The sequence below is a fragment of the Loxodonta africana genome, chromosome 2 (assembly GCF_030014295.1).
Source record: "Loxodonta africana isolate mLoxAfr1 chromosome 2, mLoxAfr1.hap2, whole genome shotgun sequence".
Taxonomy (NCBI): Eukaryota; Metazoa; Chordata; class Mammalia; order Proboscidea; family Elephantidae; genus Loxodonta; species Loxodonta africana.
The window spans coordinates 122,879,683-122,901,652 of NC_087343.1; the positions used below are offsets into that span (position 1 = coordinate 122,879,683).

A 21,970-nucleotide genomic window follows, 5' to 3' on the forward strand; every position below is an offset into this window, starting at 1 on the left:
CAAAGCATTTGAATTATGGTGTTGATGAAGAATATTGAATGTACCATGGACTGACTGTCAGAAGAATAAACAAATTCATCTTGGTGGGAGTACGCCCAGAATGCTCATTAGAAATTACGATGGTGAGACTTTGTCTCAGTTACTTTGGACACATTGTCAATCGGGACCAATCCCTGGAGAAGGACTTCATACTTGGTAAAGTGGATGGTCAGTGAAAAAGAGACCCTCAGTGAGATGGACTGACACAGTGACTGCAGCGGTGGACTCAAACATAGCAACCGTTGTGAGGATGGTGCAGAGCCGGGCAACATTTTGTTCTTTTATACATGCCGTTCGCTATGAGTTGGAGGTGACGCAGTTGCACGTAACAACAACAATCCAATTAAAATGAATAGAGGATATAGGTAGACAGTTTATCAAAATAAGAAATGTGCATGGCCCATTAATCTGTTAACTTCACACATACCACCTAATATACCCAAAGAAATGCGTAATTGAATGTATGAAGGGTGGTGGTGGTAAGGAGTAAGGTAGGGTCAAGGATGTCAGTCATGTTTCTGTCTTGGGAAATTTTGTAGATGGTGGTGCCATTGTCAGAGAAAATGGGAAGAACAGTTATTTTGGGGAGAAGAATTAACTTTTGGTTGTGTTGAGTTTGAGTTGACTGGAAAGTCCAAGTGGAGCTGTCCAGGAGGCTTCTGAAGTATATGCCTAGGATTAGGATAAGGAGATCTAGGATAGATGGAGTTTGAAGTTAAGGGACTAATAAGATCACTTGTAGAGAAAGACTAGAGTAAGAAGAGCAGAGGGTCCAGCCTCAAAGGAACATCAACATTTAAGGATTGGGCAAAGATAGAAATTCTTCAGAGAAGGCTGAGTATGTGGGAAAGCTGAAGGATGTGGTAAATGGGAAATCAGGGAAAAGAGTATTTGATGAAGGAAGGAGTGGTCCAACAGTGTCAGATTTTATATCTCTTACCTGCCTTTGCCCAATCCTTAAATGTAGGCTTGATCCTTGGCTCTTCTCATATTGTTTGGAGGGCTGGTGACCCCATGGTTAAGTGATAACAGCTGCTAGCCAAAAAGATTGGCAGTTCAAATCCACCAGCAGCTCCTTGCAAACCCTATGGAGCACTTCTGCTCTGTCCTATAGGGGTCGCTATGAGTCGGAATCGACTCGAGGGCAGTGAGTTTGGTTTTTGTCACATTGTTTTGTAGTTATGCTTGCCTCCTTTTGGACTGTGAGCTCCTTGAGAACAGGGATATTTTTGTATCTCTCACAGCATATTCATCTCAGCCACTAGGTGATACGATGATTTTGGGTGAATTTTAAAGAGACTGCTTTTCCTCAAGATACGTTTTTGCTACTTGCCAACAAATTATAAAGAGATAACTTTTCCTCAAGATACTTTTCTGGTACTTGCCAGGAACTTATACAAGATTCTATAATGATGGAGCCCTGGTTTCTCAGTGGTTAAGAGCTCAGGCTGCTAACCGAAAGGTCAGCAGTTTCAATCTACCATCTGCTCCTTGGAAACCCTGTGGGGCAGTTCTGCAGTGTCCTGTGGGTCGCTATAAGTCAGAACCGACTTGACGGCAATGGATTTTTTGCGGGGGGGATGGTTTCTATGATGTTGAGGTAAATGGCACCCCCTGGAGTTGTGTAATGCACAACTGTAATTAGTGGCCCCCAGCACAGTGCTTGATATCAGTTATTAAAACTGATTGAATTTAAATTACCATGTATTTATTCATGCTTTGTTTTTCACTTATTTTCATGTGTATGTTATTTCTTTTGATTTTTAGCATAGCCGTAGGTAGTGTATCAGGTAGATGTCGTAATGAATCTCACTGTATAAATGAGATAACCGAATCCTAGACAAATTAATTAAGGTTTCTTAGTGGAGAACTGTCAAGAGTATGGATCCAAACTCAGATGGCTTCATCCTGGTTCATTGTTTTGTCATCTTAAACCACATTGCTTTTTACAGTATCTTTAAGTATTATAGCCTTTATTCCTGTTGAGTCTTAATTCTGCATTTTATTTCTAAGGGCGGGGCGATGTAGACCTGGAATCTGTTTCCGTCTGTTCAGTAGACTCCGATTCCAGAATATGTTGGAATTTCAGACTCCGGAACTTTTGAGAATGCCATTACAGGTAACTCTAAAGAGTTTTTGTGTGTAGGAAAATTTTAGCTCATAACAACTGGACTTTTACAAATCAGTTTATAAAAGCGAAATTATAAAATGAATATTTTAAAGGATAATTATGTATGTAACAGAAAATTTTTTCTATATATTCATGTATCTTCAAAAACTTTTAGGAATTCCTTGAGTACGTTTAAATTATGATGCAGCTTACAGGTATATTGTATTTTGTATGCAACATTTTAGGAGTCTGTCAACTGTATAGTGTTTACCTTCTAAATTCTCAGTAAGGCTTGTAAAACAAATTATTTATGGCCAAAGATAGTACCAAAATATGTTTCAGGTGCAGAAACTACCTTGATGATTTGGAATTGAGTTCACTATTAATGGTTTTCTGATTTCATGGAAAAGCCAGACACTAATTTTTAGGAAAAGCTTCCAGAAGTACATTAATTTGAATCTTAGGTATACTGGGCTAGGTGCTGGCTTCTAAACTTTTACAGGCACACTGGATCCATCATGTTTCTGGCATCCATGTACCTAGATGACCTCCCTCTCCCACCTAGGTGTGATTTTTTTTTTTTTTTTCCTGTTAGGTTAAAATCCATATTTCCTAACAAGAGCCTAAATGATCTGCTTCTGCTTGTATCCCCAGCTTTTTTTCCTGCCATTCTTCCTCTTTCTATCCATACTAGTATTTAGTTCCTCAAGTACATCTTATTTCCTTCTACCTTAGGGCCTTCACATGTGTTACCCCTCTCCCTAGAATCACCCTCCTCTTTTATAGTTAATTCCTACTCAATCTTTACATCTTAATTTAAGTGTCACTTTCTGAGGGAAATTCGTCTTTAACTTCCAGTGGCATCCCTCTCCTGCTATTGCCCGAATGTGGTTAAACCTCTCATTTTACGTCTTTTAGTTTCTTGCTTTCTTTAAAACGCTCTCACAGTTGTAATTAAGTAACCAGTTATATAACTAGTTGTTTAATGTCTGTTTTTCACACTACCATGTAAACTCCATGAGGGCAGGCACTTGTTAGCCTGTCTTCTTTTTCTCTAACTTGCTGCGTAGTTACCTTTCCACCTAGTAAGCACTTAAATATTTGTTGAAAGGATAAAAGATTCTAGAATGTGTAGTATAAAGGAAAAAAAATTTTATTTTAGAAATAATGTTTAAAAATGACCTACTTCTATTGAGACTAACTAGTAGTTAAAAAAAATTGCTGGTCATTTGGACAGTGACTTTTATTGTTAAGTATAAGAACTGTGTGAGGAGACATTGGCAGTGGGAGCAGTGGTAATCTTGATGTGAGTTGATGAAGGTCTTTATTAAGATTCTGACTTCTAGGGGAAAGTATGAACCCATCATTCCTAGAAAGATATTGTTCCCTCTACTATTTAGTCTAATCCAAGATTACTAGTCTGTGTTTGGGAAATATAATGCCCATGATTTCTTTAAAAGTCAATATTATATGTTCTTTAATTTAAAAAAATTTTTAATACTTTGATTTACAGGAACTTTGTTTACATACCAAGCTGTTAGCCCCAATTAATTGTCCCATTGCTGATTTCCTTATGAAAGCTCCTGAACCTCCACCAGCTTTGATTGTAAGGAATGCTGTACAGATGCTAAAGGTTAGTGTTTTAATAGTTTTATTTTACCTGAAATTTAAACCAAATGAGTCTATCTCTTAACTAATTTTGTACTTGTTAAAAAATTATCTTATGTGATTGTACATTTTGAATAATAATACTCTGGTAGTAATTATAGTACAACAGTAGGTATAGTTTTTCTACATAATAAAGTTGAAACGAATACCATGTTTTTTATGAAGTGTGATAGCAAAATAAAATTTATATTTCTTGTTGGTTTTTAAGTATGTAGTTTGGCTAAACATAGTTTTGCTCATGTCAAATTCTGTTCTTTGTCCTTTTATTTAGACAATAGATGCCATGGATACATGGGAAGATCTGACTGAACTTGGATATCATTTGGCTGACTTGCCAGTAGAACCACATCTTGGTAAAATGGTCCTATGTGCTGTTGTTTTAAAGTGTCTGGACCCCATCCTTACTATTGCCTGCACATTAGCCTATCGAGATCCGTTTGTATTGCCAACTCAGGCCTCTCAAAAACGTGCAGCTATGCTTTGTAGGAAACGTTTCACTGCAGGAACTTTCAGTGACCATATGGCACTTCTCAGGGCATTCCAGGTACTGCTATTAGTGTGACTTTATTGCTGAAAATGTTAATGATTAAACTCATTTCAGGGCAAGTGTAGCAATTAAAAAAAAGAGACATGATTCCGATAATTATGTTTCATTATGAAATCACATTTTATTAATAATCCAGAAAAATCCCTTTCTGCTGTTAATGTTAAAATTATCACATTTTTTCTTTACTTTTTTTCATTTTCTCAATATTTTTATTATAAGTATGTATATGTATATGTGTATGTATATATATTTATTTACACTTATGCTTGTATTTGTTTTTTTAATACCTGAGTTTTTGTCTTTAAATCGTGTCTTGGGCAAGGAATGCTGTCAAATTTTAGTTAAGAAATACCCCATTCAAAGTACGTAAAATAAGGTTTGGAGTAAAATTATCTTGAATTTAATACAGGTGATCCTTGGCTTACGAATGAGATTCATTCCTAACTGTGTCTTTAAGTCAAATTTGTAGGGATATCGGAACAGGTACATAGGGTTCTCATTTAACCTTACTTTAGAACAAGAGGAAGGAGCCCTGGTGGAACAGTGGCTAAAGCAATCCACTGCTAACCGAAAGGTGGGTGGTTCGAAACCACCAGTGGCTGCGCGGGAGAATGATGTGGCAGTCTCCTTATTTACAGTGTTGGAAACCCTATGGGGTCGCTGTGAGTTGGAATCGACTCGGTGGCAGTTTGGGGTTGGGTTAGAGCAAGAGGAGTGCTGGTGGTGCAGTGGTTAAGAGCTTGTCTGCCAGCCTAAAGATGAGCAGTTTGAATCCATCAGCCACTCCTTGGAAACCCTATGGGGCACTTCTGCTCTGTCCTATAGGATTGCTATGAGTTGGAATCACCTAGATGGCAACGGGTTTTAGAGCAAGAAAAGGCTAGAAGCCTTTTCAGCGATTTAAAAGCTGCATGTGCAGCAAGTGAAGGAGATTGTGATGAAGAATTCGTTGCACGTAGAGGTTGGTTCAGTCGTTTCAAAGTGAGGGCAAGTTTACATAATGTTAAAGGGCAAGGACAAGTTGTCTGTAAGTTCACTGTCACCTGCTGACTGCCTGTATTTATTAATTCTTTAGAGTATATCTTTTTCTTGAATATGCTAAGAACTTTATGTTACAAAGCAAAATCCAAAAATCACTTGAAACCCTTTAAGATAATAGGAGAAATTGAAGAGATAAATGGGAAAGAAAAGGGTAATGGAATTCCATGGAAGGGAAATTAAATATAACCGAGAAATTCAGGCACATGGGGAGGAATATGTTATTTCTTGAAAAGATAGGCATCCTGTTTATCCTTAAATTCTCTTAAATATAGGTTGAACCTGTCCTTTTTTAAAATTCCACTTTGTTTATGCAGAAAGTACTTTTTCAGGCGTACAGCATTTTTCCAGTATATATAATTTTAAAAAATCGTGAGCTCTTTTGTGAGCATTATTGAACAATAAATGATGCATTGTTGTTAATTAGGTCTATTTGGTAACCATGGATTATAGTAGATCAGCTGAATGCTAATAATTAGAGGGAGATTTGGAGTAGAATTCTTATCTGTATTTTGCTTTTCTCCAGTTCCTTTAAAAGCAGAGAGGATAAATTACTGCTTTGATCTTTCCATCATACTGCAAACAAAATAACCCATTTTCCATGGGGAGCTTTTTTATATTTGTACTGCAAGTAGGCAGTTTCTAGAAATCCCACTGTGCATTCTTAGATTGGGAGGTTGATAGGTTATTTTATGGAAGACCAAAGGGATAGGATTCTTAGATATAAATGGTTTTGTAATGGCGTAGTTGAAAACCTCCCATACTTTTATAGAAAAAAATCAGCAGAAGCTTCTGAAAAGGTAAATATTTTTACATAGGTGGTCATTTAGGTTACTCGATAGCTAGTTCTCATTGGTAATTCGTAAACTCAGTAGCTTTCAGAGCATTGGAGCATATATATTAATGATAAATCTTATTTGATTGGAAAGTCTTAGATTTTATAGACTAATTAGAAGAATTGGCCTTGAGTGGTTAATGTAGTTTTTTACTTTGCTGCCTCGCTAAGAAAACCAAAAACCAAACCCAACCTACTGCCATCAAGTCGATTCCAACTCATAGCGACCCTATAGGACAGAGTAGAACTGCCCCGTAGAATTTCCAAGGAGCACCTGGTGGATTCGAACTGCCAACCTTTTGGTTAGCAGCCGTAGCACTTAACCATTATGGCACCAAGTTTCCCCTCACGAAGAAGTGACTGGTAAATATGTCTTGTTATATAGTTATTCTATTTTTATAGGCATGGCAGAAGGCACGGAGTGATGGGTGGGAGCGAGCCTTCTGTGAAAAGAATTTTCTTTCACAAGCAACCATGGAAATAATCATAGGCATGCGAACTCAGTTGCTTGGTCAACTTAGAGCATCAGGTAAATTTCCCCCAAAGAGTCTATTTAGAAGCCACTTAGAGCACCCTGCCCATGCATCATAGTATTTCTAGTGTTAACTTATGCCATCTTATTTTACAACATTATCATTTATATCTTATATTCATGAAATGCTTTTAAAAAGACTCTTATGGCCTTAACTTTTGTTTGTTGATTAAAAGAGAAATGATATTGAAGAAGCTGAGGTTGAGAAATAATGTGAACAGAATCTATACCCTGTTGATACTGTTGGTCACGAACAATTTATTTCTTGGCAAAGATCATTTTAGATCTTATAGTCATTGTACTTTTTTCATCATTATTATTGAATATTTATCTAGCTCTATGAAATAGAAATTACAAGAATAAGATTGATATGAATGATGATCTTTATATTTGTGAATGATAAAACAGCTGGTAATCACTTGAAGATACTTGCTTTTTTTTTTTTTTTTAAAAAAAAGGATGCCAGGATTTCTACTTCCATTTAGAATTTTTTCTTTGAATTTGTTTTTTGCAGCATAGTACACTGAAGAGATAGAAAAAAAAGTACCAGAACCTGGATTCACAGATTAGCTGATGTATCATAGTAATGTAAGGAATGAACCAGAGGATTTAGAGTTGTCTCCAATATGGGGAAATAAGAAAGGCTGTTGAAATTCAAGCAAGAACACTCTATATTTACTTGACTGCACCTTCAGAATTACTGTCTGTCATAACCAAAATATTATTTATATGTGTCAAAAGAATGGTTTAGGGCAGTGGTTCCAGCTTTGAATTGAGTACACGTGTAATAGTAACTTAAAGAGCACCTTATTGTGAGAATGTGCATTTCTTAAAAAAGACTTAAACTTTCTTAGAATACTGGTATTATGTTCTAAACATCCCATAGGAGATTCCATTAATTGTTGTAGAATTGAATATTATTAAACATATCATGTGAATTATACAATGTTTTGTAAAAGCATGAGCAAATTTGAAAGCTTCTTTTATACAGTAGAAAAAGTTGGTGTGTTTTTTTCCTTTCTAGGTTTTGTTAGAGCACGAGGTGGTGGTGACATTCGAGATGTTAACACAAACTCTGAGAACTGGGCTGTTGTGAAAGCTGCATTGGTGGCAGGCATGTATCCTAATTTAGTCCACGTGGACAGAGAGAATGTAGTATTGACAGCGCAAAAGGAAAAAAAAGTACGGTTTCATCCCACTTCAGTTCTCAGTCAACCTCAGTATAAAAAGGTAAAACATTTGTAATCCTCTTAGGCCCTGCAGTGAAACTAATCCAATTTAGATAGCCAATGAATCCAATGAAAAATGTTCCAAATATCTACCTCTTTGAAAAGTTTTTATGTTTACATACATATGCACACATATGCATATATGGATACATACATATATATGTGTATAAAACCAAACCAAACCCAGTGCTGTCGAGTTGATTCCGACTCATAGCGACCCTATAGGACAGAGTAGAACTGCCCCATAGAGTTTCCAAGAAGCGCCTGGCGGATTTGAACTGCTGACCTTTTGGTTAGCAGCCATAGCACTTAACCACTACGCCACGAGGGTTTTCATATATGTGTATATGTATGTATAATTAAATACTGGAACAAAATTTTGATTGAATCTTAGAAGACGTAATATGTTAAATAATGAATGCTTTTCTACAGATTATATGAGCGGATGACTTGCTTTTAATTTTTGCTTGGGTACTAATACACATCATCTGTTTCGTTGAGGAACTTTTTTTACATTTTAGGTGATAAATAAGGTTAACAATTTTTAAAATTTATTTTCCTAATAGATTCCTCCAGCAAATGGTCAAGCTGCAGCAATTCAGGCACTGCCCACAGATTGGCTTATTTATGATGAAATGACCAGAGCCCATAGGATAGCTAATATTAGATGTTGTTCGGCAGTGACGCCTGTCACTGTATTGGTGTTCTGTGGGCCAGCTAGGTTGGCAAGTAATGCTCTTCAGGAACCTTCGTCCTTCAGAGGTAAATATATTATGTATTATGTAATGTGTATTATAAGGGAATAAACTCTGTTTGGAACAAATTGCTTTTTACTAAACCATATTGTGAAATTTTAAAAAATTTATGTAGCAGTAGCTCCCTTTGGATACGTTAAGACTAATTAAGAAATATTATTGTTAAGATTGATTCCTAAGGTAACCTGACATTGATTTGTGCATTTTTGATAAATCTTACTGATGGGAAGAAATTTGCTTTTCTTTTCTACTTGTATTTAAATGATAGTATACCATAAAACCAAGAACACCCATTGCCATTGAATTGATTCCAACTCATAGCGACCTTATAGGACAGAGTAGAACTGCCCTGTAGGGTTTCCAAGGAGCAGCTGTTGGATTCGAACTGCCATCCTTTTGGTTAGCAGCCGTAGCTTTTAACCACTGCTCCACTAGGGCTCCAATTGTACTATAAAGATAATTGTTTAAAGAAAGTAGTCATAATAGTCACTCATAATCCCATTACCCTTATGTAACACTTTTTAAAATGTTATACATTTTTTCTAAACGTTTATGTTTTAAATTATTTCACCCAGACTGTTATGTTATATTCTGCTATTTTCATTTTACAAAATATCAGAAACATTTTAAAATAATATGTATTAATACCTGCAAAGTATTCTACATTGAAGTGACATCATTCATTTAGACTGCCCCTTTACCACTGGATATCTTGATTGTTCCCAGTTTTTTGTTTTTGGTGATTCAACAAAATATTTATTGGGGACTTACTGTATGTCAGGTACTGTGCTAGGCATCGAGGATGTAACAGAATACAAGATAGGCAAGCTGTTTCTGGCCTCGTAGAATTTACACAATAGTGGGGATAGACAGAGTAAACCAGTAAATAATCCGTGCACAGTGTTATGAAGGAAATAAAAAGAGGGCTGCCATAGGGGTGGTCTACTTTAGAAAGGGAGCCTAGGCAGGCTTCTCTGATGACATAAAATTTAAGATGAGACCTGAAATTTAAGACGAGACCTAAAGTATGAGAAGAAGCCAGCCATTTGAAGAAGTGGAAATACGATGTAGGTAAAGGAGGATGGCAAGTACAAGATTCTGCACTAGGAGATAATCTAGGAAATGACAGAAAAGCTGTGTGAATGCAGCTCCAAGATCAAGGGAGAGTTGGGTATGACACGGTTGAAAAGGAAGGCATGAATCTTGTAGGTCATGGTAAGTGCAAGGGAAGCCATTGAAGGAAATGATGTGATGTGATTTATGTTCAGAAAGATCATTTTGGCTGCTGGAATTGTTTGCTGAAGGGGGAAGAAGGGACGAGAGGAAGCCAGGTAGGAAGCTCTTGTAGTGATTTTCTAAATAAAGATGATGCAGAATAGGCTGGTGCAGCTGATTTGTAGAGAAGTAGATTCAAAATTATTTTGGAGGTAGTAGTAACTGTTTTTTTAATGGGTTTAGTAGTAACTGTTGTCAGAATTGACTGGACGGCACTGGGTTGGGTAGTAACTGTTGGATTGAATGTGGGTGGCAAGGCAAAGGAAGGAGTTGTCAGATATGACTCTCAGGTTTTTTACTTTAGTAGCTTGCTGAATTATTGGTGCCACTTAATTGAAGTTCAGAAAACTGAGAGGATCAGCTTAGGTAGAGGGGAAATCAAGAGTTCTGTTCTGGATGTGTTAAATTTGAGATGGATAAGACATCCTAAGTGAGGTTTTTTTTGTTTGTTTCCCCCCAGGAGGCAGTGGATACATATGTCTAGAGCTTAGGGAAGAAGCATGGGATAGCAGTATAAATTTGGAAGCCCTCAGTTTGTAGATGGTATTTAAAGATATGTGAATGGATTTCCTAAACAGTGCTCTTGACCAAATTCTGTGGAATTCTAATATTTAGAATTTGAGTAGAGGAAGAAAGAGTGGCCAGAGGTTGGAGATGAATATATGTCCAGAGAAATGGTCAGCTGTATTGAATGTTATTTTGAGAGATTGAAAAAGATGTGGACTGAAAATTCTATGTTATATTTGGTGGTTGGAAGTCATTGATGACTTTGACAAGAGCAGTTTCAATGCAGCGATGAGTACAGAAGCCTTATTGGTGGTGTTGGGTGGGGTAGGTTAAGTTTATATGGAGGAAGGAGAAATGGCATGGTAGGTAGCGCTTCTGAGATTTATCATTAAGGTGGGGGCATGGACACATTCACGTCTTCATCTGAGTGTTCTTTTGCTTATGTTAAATTTTTTCCTTGAGATAAAATTTCTTGAAATGGAAATTACGTGATAAAAGTACATAAATATTATTCCTGGTTTTTCTTCCATACACAGTCATATTGAGGCCATCAGGAGAGAATTTCATTGCACAATGTCATCATTGGGTGCTAGTTTTAAAAAAGAAATCTATTTACAGATTCATTTGCATTTAAAAAAGTTTTATCCCTGTCAAAAAGAAATAATCCTCCATGTATCTGTTTATATTTTCCTTTAGTTGAATTACTTATTTCATCCTTTGCCCAGTTACTTATTTGGGTACTGATGTTTTTCTTACAAGTTTGAATGAAAGCTTTATGATTTTAAAGTTATTAGCCCTTTTTCTGTCATATTCAATGTAATCTTTTATCCTTTTTAGTTTTACATATTTTGAGTTTGTGTTTTGATTACCGTATATTCAAATTGGTTCATCTTTTCCTATGCTGTTTACATTCAAAGCTGAGAAAGTTGCATTTCTCCATTGATCTGATAAGTATTTGGCTTATGTTTTTCTATTTTTTTTTTATTTTCTGTCATTTGCTTTTTTTTTACATTAAAATTCATATTTTGTTTCAGTTTATTGTTGAATTTCTATTTCTCATTTGAAACTATTAATTTCAAAACATAACATTGGGAAACTTTTGAATCAGTGGATTTTAAGGTGAAAAACAAGAATAAAGCAAAAAAGCCAAACCTATTGCCATTGAGTGAATTCCAACTTACAGTGACCCCAGGTGTGTCAGAGTACAACTGTGCTCCATAGGGTTTTCAGTGGCTTTGTCATTTCGGAAGTATTTAGCCAGGCCTTTCTTCCTAGTGTAATTTGCTTTTAAAATATTTAGTTTTCTCAACTAAATTCAAAGTATAGATCTAACTTTTCTTCCATAGTGCTTTTTTCTCAGCTGCACGATTTATCAGACAATCCTTATGTATCCTCTTTTAGAAAGCTTCCATGATTGCATATTAAATTTAGCATCTTTTTCTAAACTTTATATTTCATTCCTTCTGCTTTTGTATTGCACCATCTTGTTTACTTCTGTTGATTACTGATATATTCTCAGAGAGTAGAGAATCTACTTGTAACTCTTTGCTACTTTCCTGTTTTTAAGTTATTGTTTGATAATTTATCTTTTTTTTACCTTGTTGTAACCCTTTCTCAACCAACAAATCTTTTGTGATTTTAATTTACTATTTGCTTCCAGGAAATTTAGTATATTCTTCTATTTAGCCATACCTCTGGTGGCACAGTGATTAAGAGCTTGACTGCTAACCAAAAGGTTGGCAATTTGAATACATCAGTCGCCCCTGGGAAACCCTATGGGGCAGTTCTGCGTTGTCCTGTAGGGTTGCTATGAGTCGGAATCAACTGGACAGCAACAGGTTTTTGGTCTATTAATATTAGCAATATATCTTCTTTGGTTACTTTTATAAAGGTCAGGCATATTTCTTAAAATGATTCTTAAGATTTGTTGTTCTTGAATTGTTACGGTGAATGGGTTTTCTTTGTGTCATTTATCTGCTGATCTTAATAGAATACTATTATAGACATTAGTATATTTTATTTACCATATTATATAATTAAATTCTTATATTTATTAAATTATGTTAACCTTCAGATGGTCATATTTTGTTACCAAAATTTATTCCTTTTGTTATTTCTTTTTCAAGACCTTTGAAAACTGTAATAATGGCCCACTTTGTCTTTTTGAGTTTGAAAGCTTTGAATTCTAAAGTTGTAGCATTGAATATAATAATTTTTGTTTTAATAAAAGTAATTTTTATTAAATTAAGAATTCTTCTGTTTTTATATTTTCAAAAATAAATGTTAAATTTATTAAATAGCTTTCAAATCAGAATTTGTTTAGCCTAGTGTTACGATATATAGGTTTTCTTATGGAGCTATCCTTTTTTTTCTTAAGGCCAAGTTGGATTTATTGCATTGTTGAATATTTTGCTAGAATTTTATTTAAAATTCTTATATTTATGTTTCTTAGTGAGCCTGACCTGTGTATGTGCATGTGTGTGCATGTTTGTACTTGTGTACACTCAGTTATCTTTTTTTAATTAAGTTTTAGAATTAGGTTCTGATTTGTCTCATTGAAGGAATTGGTCGTTATTTTATTCTATGAAATTTTGAAAGACTTGGTTTGGATTTCTTTGTTGGTATTCTTTAACAACATTCTCAATGTCTTTCTTAGTGTTCTGTTTGAGTTTTTCTATTTCTTGGTTTTTCAATTTTAGCTTTATTTAAATTTCTTTTAAGGTTTCAAATTTCTTATTCTGTAATTATGCATTCTATATCTATTTAACTTAAAACACATTTTATATAAATTTTTATATTATTATCCATACTTATGATTCGGTAGATTTATGTTTTCTTCCTCCTTTTTTAAATTTTCCAGAGATCGTTTATTTATTAACCTTTTCAGTGAACTAAGTTATAGTTTTAACTTTAGCATTTTGTCTTTTGTAATTTATCTTTTTTTTCCTAATTTTTTTATTTGGGTTCTTTGCTATTTTTCTAAAATTTACGTTGATATGTAGTTTTTCTCCTTTTTCTTTTAAACCAAAAACTATGAATTTAAATATTACTTTGACCACATTCTGTAGTTCTTGGTATATAGTGTTTTCATATTTTTTTTTATGTTCTTAATTTTTATATTCATCCAGTTATTTAAAGATTCTGTTTTAACTTCTAAGTTCTTGGTCTTTTTTATTTTGTTGCATTGTGATTCAGAGATTGTAGTTTTTAAAATGTCTTTTCAAAAATTTATTTTTGTTAATATTGAGATTTAATTTGTGACCTATTGGGTTTGGCAAAGTCCCCATACAAATTGTTAGTAAATCAGGAGGATTTGTGTAAACAAATATCTATTCTGCTTGCTTTTTTGTTGTGATGTAAGATGGTAAAAGTAGGTTTTTTTTTTTTTTAATATGTGTTTGAACAGCGGATGGTATTCCTAATGACAGTAGTGATAGTGAAATGGAAGATAGAACTACTGCCAATTTGGCAACTTTGAAACTTGATGAGTGGCTCAGTTTCAAACTGGATCCAGAGGTAAGTGACTTTTTAGTAGTACAATAAATCTCCTTCATTCAGTTAATGTCAGTTAATATACAGTGTGATAAAAATTTTGTCTTCAATATCAAGCCCTAAGTAATAAAGAATATAGCTATTTTTTTAGTTTTCATAGGGTCCTCATGCATTCACTGTTATATTGGAGTTTGTTTACTAGAAGACTTGAAAAACTAGGTGTGGCTCAGTATTTAAGCATTGTTAATATTTGAGTATTTTTTGTGTAAGTAAGAAAATATTGAATACATAAATAAAAGAACCCCCTTTATTTTGTGTAACTCTCTAAGAATAAAATATGAGTTCATTCTGTTTTCTCTTTTCACATTCCTCTCAACTCAGATGTATGGATGCTTCTTTTCAAATTATAAGTTTTTCTGATAAAGTTTTCTCTTAATTCCATCTCTGCTTTTCAAGATTACTATTTTATATCTTTTTTTTTTTTTTGACAGCCAAGCTATCAGTAGTTAATAATTGCTAGGTTTACTTTTTTTTTTTTGACCATTCACTCATTCTTCACTTCAACTTACTGCAGTCTCACTTTCATCCCTACTGACAATTCACTGAAACTGTGTTTGCCAAGATCAACGGTGTTTTCCATGTTGTCAGAACCAGTCTGCTGTCCTTGATAAATCTGACCTCTCTCTAGTATTTGTACCGTTGTCCTTAAAATTCTGCCTTTCCCTGTTTTTTCTCTTCACCTTTGCCCCAACTTCTTTGCCACCAGTTAATGTGATGTTAACCTTTCCTGATTCTTCTTCTTTCTCTCTGGCTATTCTTTCTTAGGTTCTTTCACTGACTCTTCTGTATGTATTTTTGTGCCTTAAATGTCACATGTTCCCCGGAACTCTGCTCTTCTCACTCTCTTTGCATAGCCCCTGGGGACCTTGCCTCTTTGTGTAGATTTAGTTACCATTTATGCACTGATGACTCCCAAGACTGTATCTCCAGCATAGGCCCTTCTCCTGAGCTCTGGACCTAGGAACCCAGCTGCTTTCTGGACACCATCATTGGCTGTTCTACAGGCACTCAAATACAGTAGGAATAGAACTAAGTGTGTTTTCCTTTATTCGCTTTTCTGATACTTTTCTAGTGTTAATCACTGCCTCTCTCATTGAACTATTTCATTTAGTTCTATGTCTCTAGTGGCTAGCATATGGTAAATTTTATTTCATTCAACAACAACAACAACAAAATGAAGCTAAGTAAATTATATGAAATGTAAAGCATGTTTTTTGGAAACAGTTGAAGACCTTAACTAATGAACAAATAGTTGTCTTGCATGTGTGATATACATTTTGTTTGTATCTGTTTGCACTGAGGCAACTATTTATTATAGGCAGCCAGTTTACTGCTGCAGCTCAGGCAGAAGTGGCATAGCTTGTTTTTGCGTCGAATGAGAGCTCCGTCTAAACCTTGGTCTCAAGTTGATGAAGCTACGATAAGAGCAATTATTGCTGTTTTAAGCACTGAAGAACAGTCAGCAGGTTTACAACAACCATCTGGGATTGGGCAAAGGCCAAGACCTATGTCTTCAGAAGAACTTCCTTTGGCATCATCTTGGAGGTCAAATAATAGTAGGAAAAGTTCAGCAGATACTGAATTTGCTGATGAGTCTACTACTGCAGAAAGGTAAATTTATAACATTTTGTCAAAATGGGAGCCAGTTTCTCCAGGAAAATATATCATTTCTCATAAAGTCATATCCTACGAGGATCTTTTAAAATTATTTTTTTTATAATCTAAGACACATAAAAGGCTATAATAAAATGGCAAGAGATTTTTATTTTTAGAATATAATTTTTATAAGTATATGTAATATGAAAGATTTCAAGCTATTGGAATCTGAGTTATTTAATAAGAAAATTCTTTGTTAGGAAAATCTCAAACTGTTTAATTTCCATAATTTACAAATTTAGGACCTCTTTTTTTAAGAGTGGAACACTTTTTTACTGTATGTTTTAGTTGATATATGTCAAATGACATCTTTCCTGGATACCCTATAGTGAGATGTGCTGGCTATGGTTATTTAAAAGAAATTCCCCATGCACTTTACCTAGATATTATTATACTTGGGAAGCAGTCCTACTGAAAAGTACTTGATTCATTCATTTATTCAGTGATAGATTGAATGCCTGTTGTTCTAGGTGTGGGATACAGTCATGTGCAAAATGGCTGTGTATAAAAGAGCCAATTACCAAACAGACAAGGTCTCTTCCCTCAGAGTTTATATTTTGTTGACAGGAGGCATAAATAAGTTGGCAAGTTTACTGTCATGTAACAAAATTTCTGTTACAGTTTAGCTAAATCCTTGTATTCTTTCTAAAAAAAAAAAAAAAGGAGCCCTAGTGGTGTGATGGTTAAGCACTTGACTGCTGCCCAAAAGGTTAGTGGTTCCAACCTACCAGTGGCTCCATGGGAGAAAAGACCTGGCAATCTATCCTTGTAAATACTGCAGCCTAGGAAACCATATGAGGGCAGTTCTGCTCCATCATTTAGGGTCACTATAAGTTGGAATCGCCTCAATGGTACCTCACAGTAATACTTAACAATTAGATGCGGTGATGTTTTTGTTTATTAATTGATTGCCAATGATATGAGATCTCTTATGTTAACTTTTTGTGTTAAAATGCTTATTTATAATATAGTAGTATTTGTAATAGTGGTTATAATAGATCTTTGGCCGTGATTCATAAATATTTCTGGTTGTAAAAGCATTTGTTGGAATTAAAGTTTCTTTACATCAGTTAAATAAAAAGGTATTGTTTACCCTGTTAGAATTGATAACAAAGACATCATACTGGCCTGTGGTGCTAGTTTTGGCAATATTGGTAGAAATACTATAGTAAGAATATGGTTTCATAGTTAAAAAACTGAAAATAGAAAAAATGGAAACACAAAAGATTCTGTGTGTTGGTTACTATTTTTTAAGAATTGTCAGATGGGGTTTTAATACCTTCTTTTGAATGAAGCATAAAGTCCAGATATCAGTTAAGATTTCATTTAAGAAGGAATAATATATATTGGTCTCCAGATTCTTTAAATATTACATTTCAGGAATAATCCAGCCAATTGCCAAGAAAACTTTCTCATAGTATGTGTGCCTAAGCCTTTCTTTCTAGCGTAGATCCTGCTGAGTGAAAGGATAAGAGGGAAAGTCATATTCTGTATTTAGAAACTTCCCACTTTTTGAAAACATTTTCCAAAAGTTTGCTTGAATATTAGTTGTTTATAATACGGGAATACATTTTCAGAGAAGTCATCATATAGTAGTGTTGTTCCTAGACTAGCTAATAAAAAACCTGTTAGAGCCATAACGAGACTATATGTATATGTGTGTATGTGTGAGTGTATACATACACGTATGTATACAGTCACACATACACACATTTTAAAAAATAAAGCTTCCCTTTTTTTCTTTTTAAAAGTAATACATATTTAATAAAAATTGGGAAATACAAGGGGAAAAGGCAAAATTATTAAGTGTAGCATTAGTTATACTTTAGAATCTGATTTAAATGCATTCTTTCAACCTATGATATCGTCTTCTCCTACAAGTTGCAGCTTGACGCTCTTCATTCTCTTACCTGTTGAGCGGTCTTACCTGTTGAGCGGTGAGATAAAGCGTTTCATCAGCTCTCAGGCTTTTGGTGGTGTTAATTAAAGTCAATTAACTTGGTAAGGAATAGAATGAGGACTCCTAGGAAGAGTGTTTCTGAAGGGAGAAGTTACAGTCTTTGTGGGATTACTTCTTGAGGAAAAGGTTTAGATTTTTCACTCTAGGTGGAAAGGTTTATGGGAAACCTTCTCTCCCTCCCTTTTCCTTCCACCTTTCTATTTTCCGAGGAAGTCCAATGTGAGAGAGATTAAAGCTAGAATAGAGCTCAGAGCCTTGTCAAAACATCAATTTGAAAACCTCATTTTTAGATGTTCATTTCTATTGGCAACATTATTTTTATTTTAATAAGTTTTTACCTTACGAAGTTCTGTCACCTAATTTTCACATTAGAGACAAAGGTAAGAATGTAGAATTTTAGAGGTTGTAACTGGATAATCAATTGGAACTCAATTCACTTGGAAAAAAAATTGTAAAAGTTATCATTTTACACTCTTACCAAGTTTTTGTTTGTGTTTCAGATATGCATCCATTATATATTTTATTGTTAAGGTTTTTAGGCTTTAGCTATTTAAAAAATTACATTTGTGAAAGAATCCTGGATCTAAGATATTTATTGAAAGAGAAGTAAATTGTGAGATAAAACTATTTTAACTTATCTTGAAAGTAGAGTAATTATAGTTGCAAGGCTATGAAAGCATGCAATTATATAACTATTGAAGACCTGTGTTTTAAATTTATTTATTGTAAATATTGTCAAACACAGAAAATAAATGCAAAACCCTAATGAACTCCATATCCCAGATTCAACAGTCACCAAATTTTTACTTGCTATATTATTGTTCAGCATTTTCATCTCTTGCCTTCTTCATTATTTTGCTTACATATTTCAAAGTAAATCCTGAAATTGTCATTTTACCCTTCCATATTTAAATTGGCATCTCTTAAAAAGAGGGCATTTTTTTCCTACAAAACTTCAATCTATTTGTCAATCCCAGTAAAGTTATTATTTTCCCAATCGTCTCAAACTGCTGATTTATTTGAAACAACATCCGTGGAGAATTTGTACTTGGCTGTCAGGTATTACATGAAAATTGGGGGAAGGTGGAGTGGGTGATATTCAAGTAAAACGCATTGTTGTCGTTATTGTTAGGTGCCGTTGAATTGGTTATGACTCATAGCAACCCTGTGTACACCAGAACGAAACACTGCCTGGTCCTGCATCATCCTCACAATTGTTGCTATGTTTGAGCCCATTGTTGGCAGCCAGTGTGTTGTTCCATCTCACTGAGGGTCGTCTTCTTTTTTGCTGACCCTCTGTTTTACCAAGTATGATGTCTTTCTCCAGGGACTGGTCCCTCCTGATAACATGCCCAAAGTACATGAGATGAAGTCTCCCCAACCTTGCTTCTAAGGAGCATTCTTGCTGTACTTCTTCTAAGACAGATTTGTTCATTCTCTGGCAATCCATGGTATATTCAGTATTCTTCGCCAACACCATATTTAAAGGTGTCAGTTCTTCTTCAGCCTTCCTTATTCGTTGTCCAGCTTCCACATGCATATGAGACTATCGAAAATACTGGCTTGAGTCAGCTGGACCTTAGTCCTCAAGGTGACATCTTTGCTTTTTAACTCTTTGAAGAGGTCTTTTGCAGCACATTTGCCCAGTACAGTGTGTCTCTTGATTTCTTAACTGCTGTTTCCATGGGCATTGATTTTGAATCCAAGTAAAACGAAATCCTTGACAACTTTGCATATTTTCTCCATTTATTATGATGTTACTTATTGGTCCAGTTGTGAGGATTTTTCTGTTTTTAATGTTAAAGTATAATCTATACTGAAGGCTGTAGTCTTTGATCTTCATCAGTAAGTGCTTCAAGTCCACTTCACTTTCAGCAAGCAAGGTTGAGTCATCTGCATATCTTCAGGTTGTTAATGACTCTTCCTTCAGTCCTGATGCTGCATTCGTCATCATATAGTCCAGCTTCTTGGATTATTTGCTCAGCATACAAGAGCCATTAGTATAGATATATTTTAATAAATTTTATAGTGTTGAAAACATTAAATATCAGTATACGATTTTATAATGGGTAAAGGACTCTCCTATGCCATCATAAAAGAAGTTAGGAATTTCATAAGGTAAATAAACCTGTTGCTGTCAAGTCAGTTCCGACTCATAGCGACCCTATAAAACAGAGTAGAACTGCCCCGTAGGGTTTCCAAGGCTGTAATCTTTATGGAAGCAGACTGCCACATCTTTCTCCTGCGGAGTAGCTGGTGGTTTGAACTGCTGACCTTTTGGTTAGCAGCCAACTTCCTAACCACTTTGCCACCAGGGCTCCATTGTAAGGTAAATACTTGGGTATTTTTAAATATTAGAGAATTTAATATCCTTATTTTTGTGGATTTTTAAAACAGATTTTTACCTATTGTTCTGTGAAAGTATACCCTAATAGTCCCAACTGTTTTTTAACTTCCAAATATAGTAGAAGAATGAAATTCCCTTTTTAAGTTAGATACTGTTCCATAAATCATAATGTCGTTGGGAGTTGGGTTGAAATGACGTCTGCTTTCCGTTATAAACTTAAGTGTAATTAATCTTTACTTCCTCCTTATCATTCAAGAGTATTGATGAAATCTCCATCTCCAGCGTTACACCCACCTCAGAAGTACAAAGATAGAGGAATTTTACATCCTAAACGAAACACTGATGACCGATCAGATCAATCTTCTGTGAAATCCACAGACAGCAGTAGTTACCCAAGTCCTTGTGCCAGCCCTTCTCCACCATCCTCAGGAAAGGTAAAGTATCTAAAACATAGTAAGGAACAGATTTGTAGCATGCCTAATGTTATATGCTCAGACAAAATTACAAAAAAAAATTATACTTTTAAGTCCCTGTTCCGGACACAAACTGAAGCTGGCAAACTTGAAACACTTTGAGTAAATTTTTTATTTTTTCGTGCTTGCCAAACGTTTCTAGTTATTAACATCTTGGAGTGTTTTAAAACTTGAACACCAATGGCATGTAACTAGGCAGTTTACTGTTGCCTTTCTGCTTTATGATCTCTTTTATTAGAAACAAACAACAAAAGATTATCTTGTTAATTTTAGTTTATAATTTCAGAATTAAAAACATTAGTTTCTTTCAATTCTTAATTGATTTCTGCAATTCAGTGGTTATATTAAAAACACAAGGTAGGATGGGATTAGGAAGGTGAGAAATGTTCATATGGAATTGAGAACTATATCTTTTTTTATAATATGAATGATTTCAGTGTTTAGAATGTGTTTGTTTTTACTTTCCTATGCTGCAAATACCTGTGTAAGTATTTAATTAATGATTATGTATCTACATACTGTGTTTTGGTGAAAAAGTCTACCCTAAACAAGAGAAAAAAGAAATATTTTTGTGGATTTGCTTTCCTAAGTTTTTTTAGTTTATTTTAAACACATTTATTAAGGTATAATTTGCACCCCAAAATTCACCAATTTAAACTGCCCAATTAAAAGAATTATGACAAATGTATACAATCGTGTAACCACTACCATAATCATGTACAAAAGCCATTCACCCCTAGCCCCTGGCAACCACTGATCTGCCTTCTGTCTGTAGAATATTTTTAGAATTTCCTGTAAATAGAGTTATAAATACGTAGTTTTCAATCCTTCAAAGGCCTGAGTAGCAGGGACTGGGGTCTGGGAACCATAGTTTCAGGGGACACCTAGGTCAATTGGCATAACAAAATGTATTAAGAAAACATTCTGCATCCCACTTTGGTGATGGGGTCTTAAATGCTAGCAAGCGGCCATGTAAGATGCATCAATTGGTCTTAACCCACCTGGAGAAAAACAGAACGAAGAACAGCAAAGACACAAGGTAAATATGAGCCCAAGAGACAGAAAAGGTCACATAAACCGGAGACTTCTATCAGCCTGAGACCGGAAGAACTAGGTGGTACCCGGCTACTAGATGGTGGTGGGCTACCACCAATGACTGCCCTGACAGGGAGTACAACAGAGAATCCCTGATGGAGCAGGAGAATAGTGCAATACAGACCTCAAGTTTTCATGAAAAGATCAGACTTAACGGTCTGACCAAGACTGGAGGGGCCCCAGAAGTCATGGCCCCCAGACTGTCTGTTAGCCCAAGATGAACCATTCCCAAAGGCAACTCTTCAGACAGGAATTGGACTAGACTATAAGATAGAAAATGATACTGGTGAGGAGGGCGCTTCTTGGCTGAAGTAGACACATGAGACTATGTGGGCAGCTCCTGTCTGGAGGC

The 21,970-nt window shown here is 35.0% G+C and overlaps 1 protein-coding gene across 7 annotated transcripts in view; it reads left to right on the top strand.

Annotated features, from left to right (window-relative positions):
* YTHDC2 (YTH N6-methyladenosine RNA binding protein C2) overlaps window positions 1-21,970 on the top strand; it is a 70,803-nt gene that overhangs the window by 38,448 nt on the left and 10,385 nt on the right. For all 7 annotated transcript variants that reach the window (XM_010589879.3, XM_023548169.2, XM_003405013.4 and 4 more), the window contains 9 exons: window positions 2,053-2,158; window positions 3,663-3,782; window positions 4,089-4,361; window positions 6,640-6,766; window positions 7,794-7,999; window positions 8,565-8,760; window positions 13,942-14,051; window positions 15,406-15,698; window positions 20,307-20,484. In XM_010589879.3, the coding sequence (XP_010588181.2) occupies window positions 2,053-2,158; window positions 3,663-3,782; window positions 4,089-4,361; window positions 6,640-6,766; window positions 7,794-7,999; window positions 8,565-8,760; window positions 13,942-14,051; window positions 15,406-15,698; window positions 20,307-20,484 (1,609 nt within the window). The remainder of the gene's footprint in view (window positions 1-2,052; window positions 2,159-3,662; window positions 3,783-4,088; window positions 4,362-6,639; window positions 6,767-7,793; window positions 8,000-8,564; window positions 8,761-13,941; window positions 14,052-15,405; window positions 15,699-20,306; window positions 20,485-21,970) is intronic.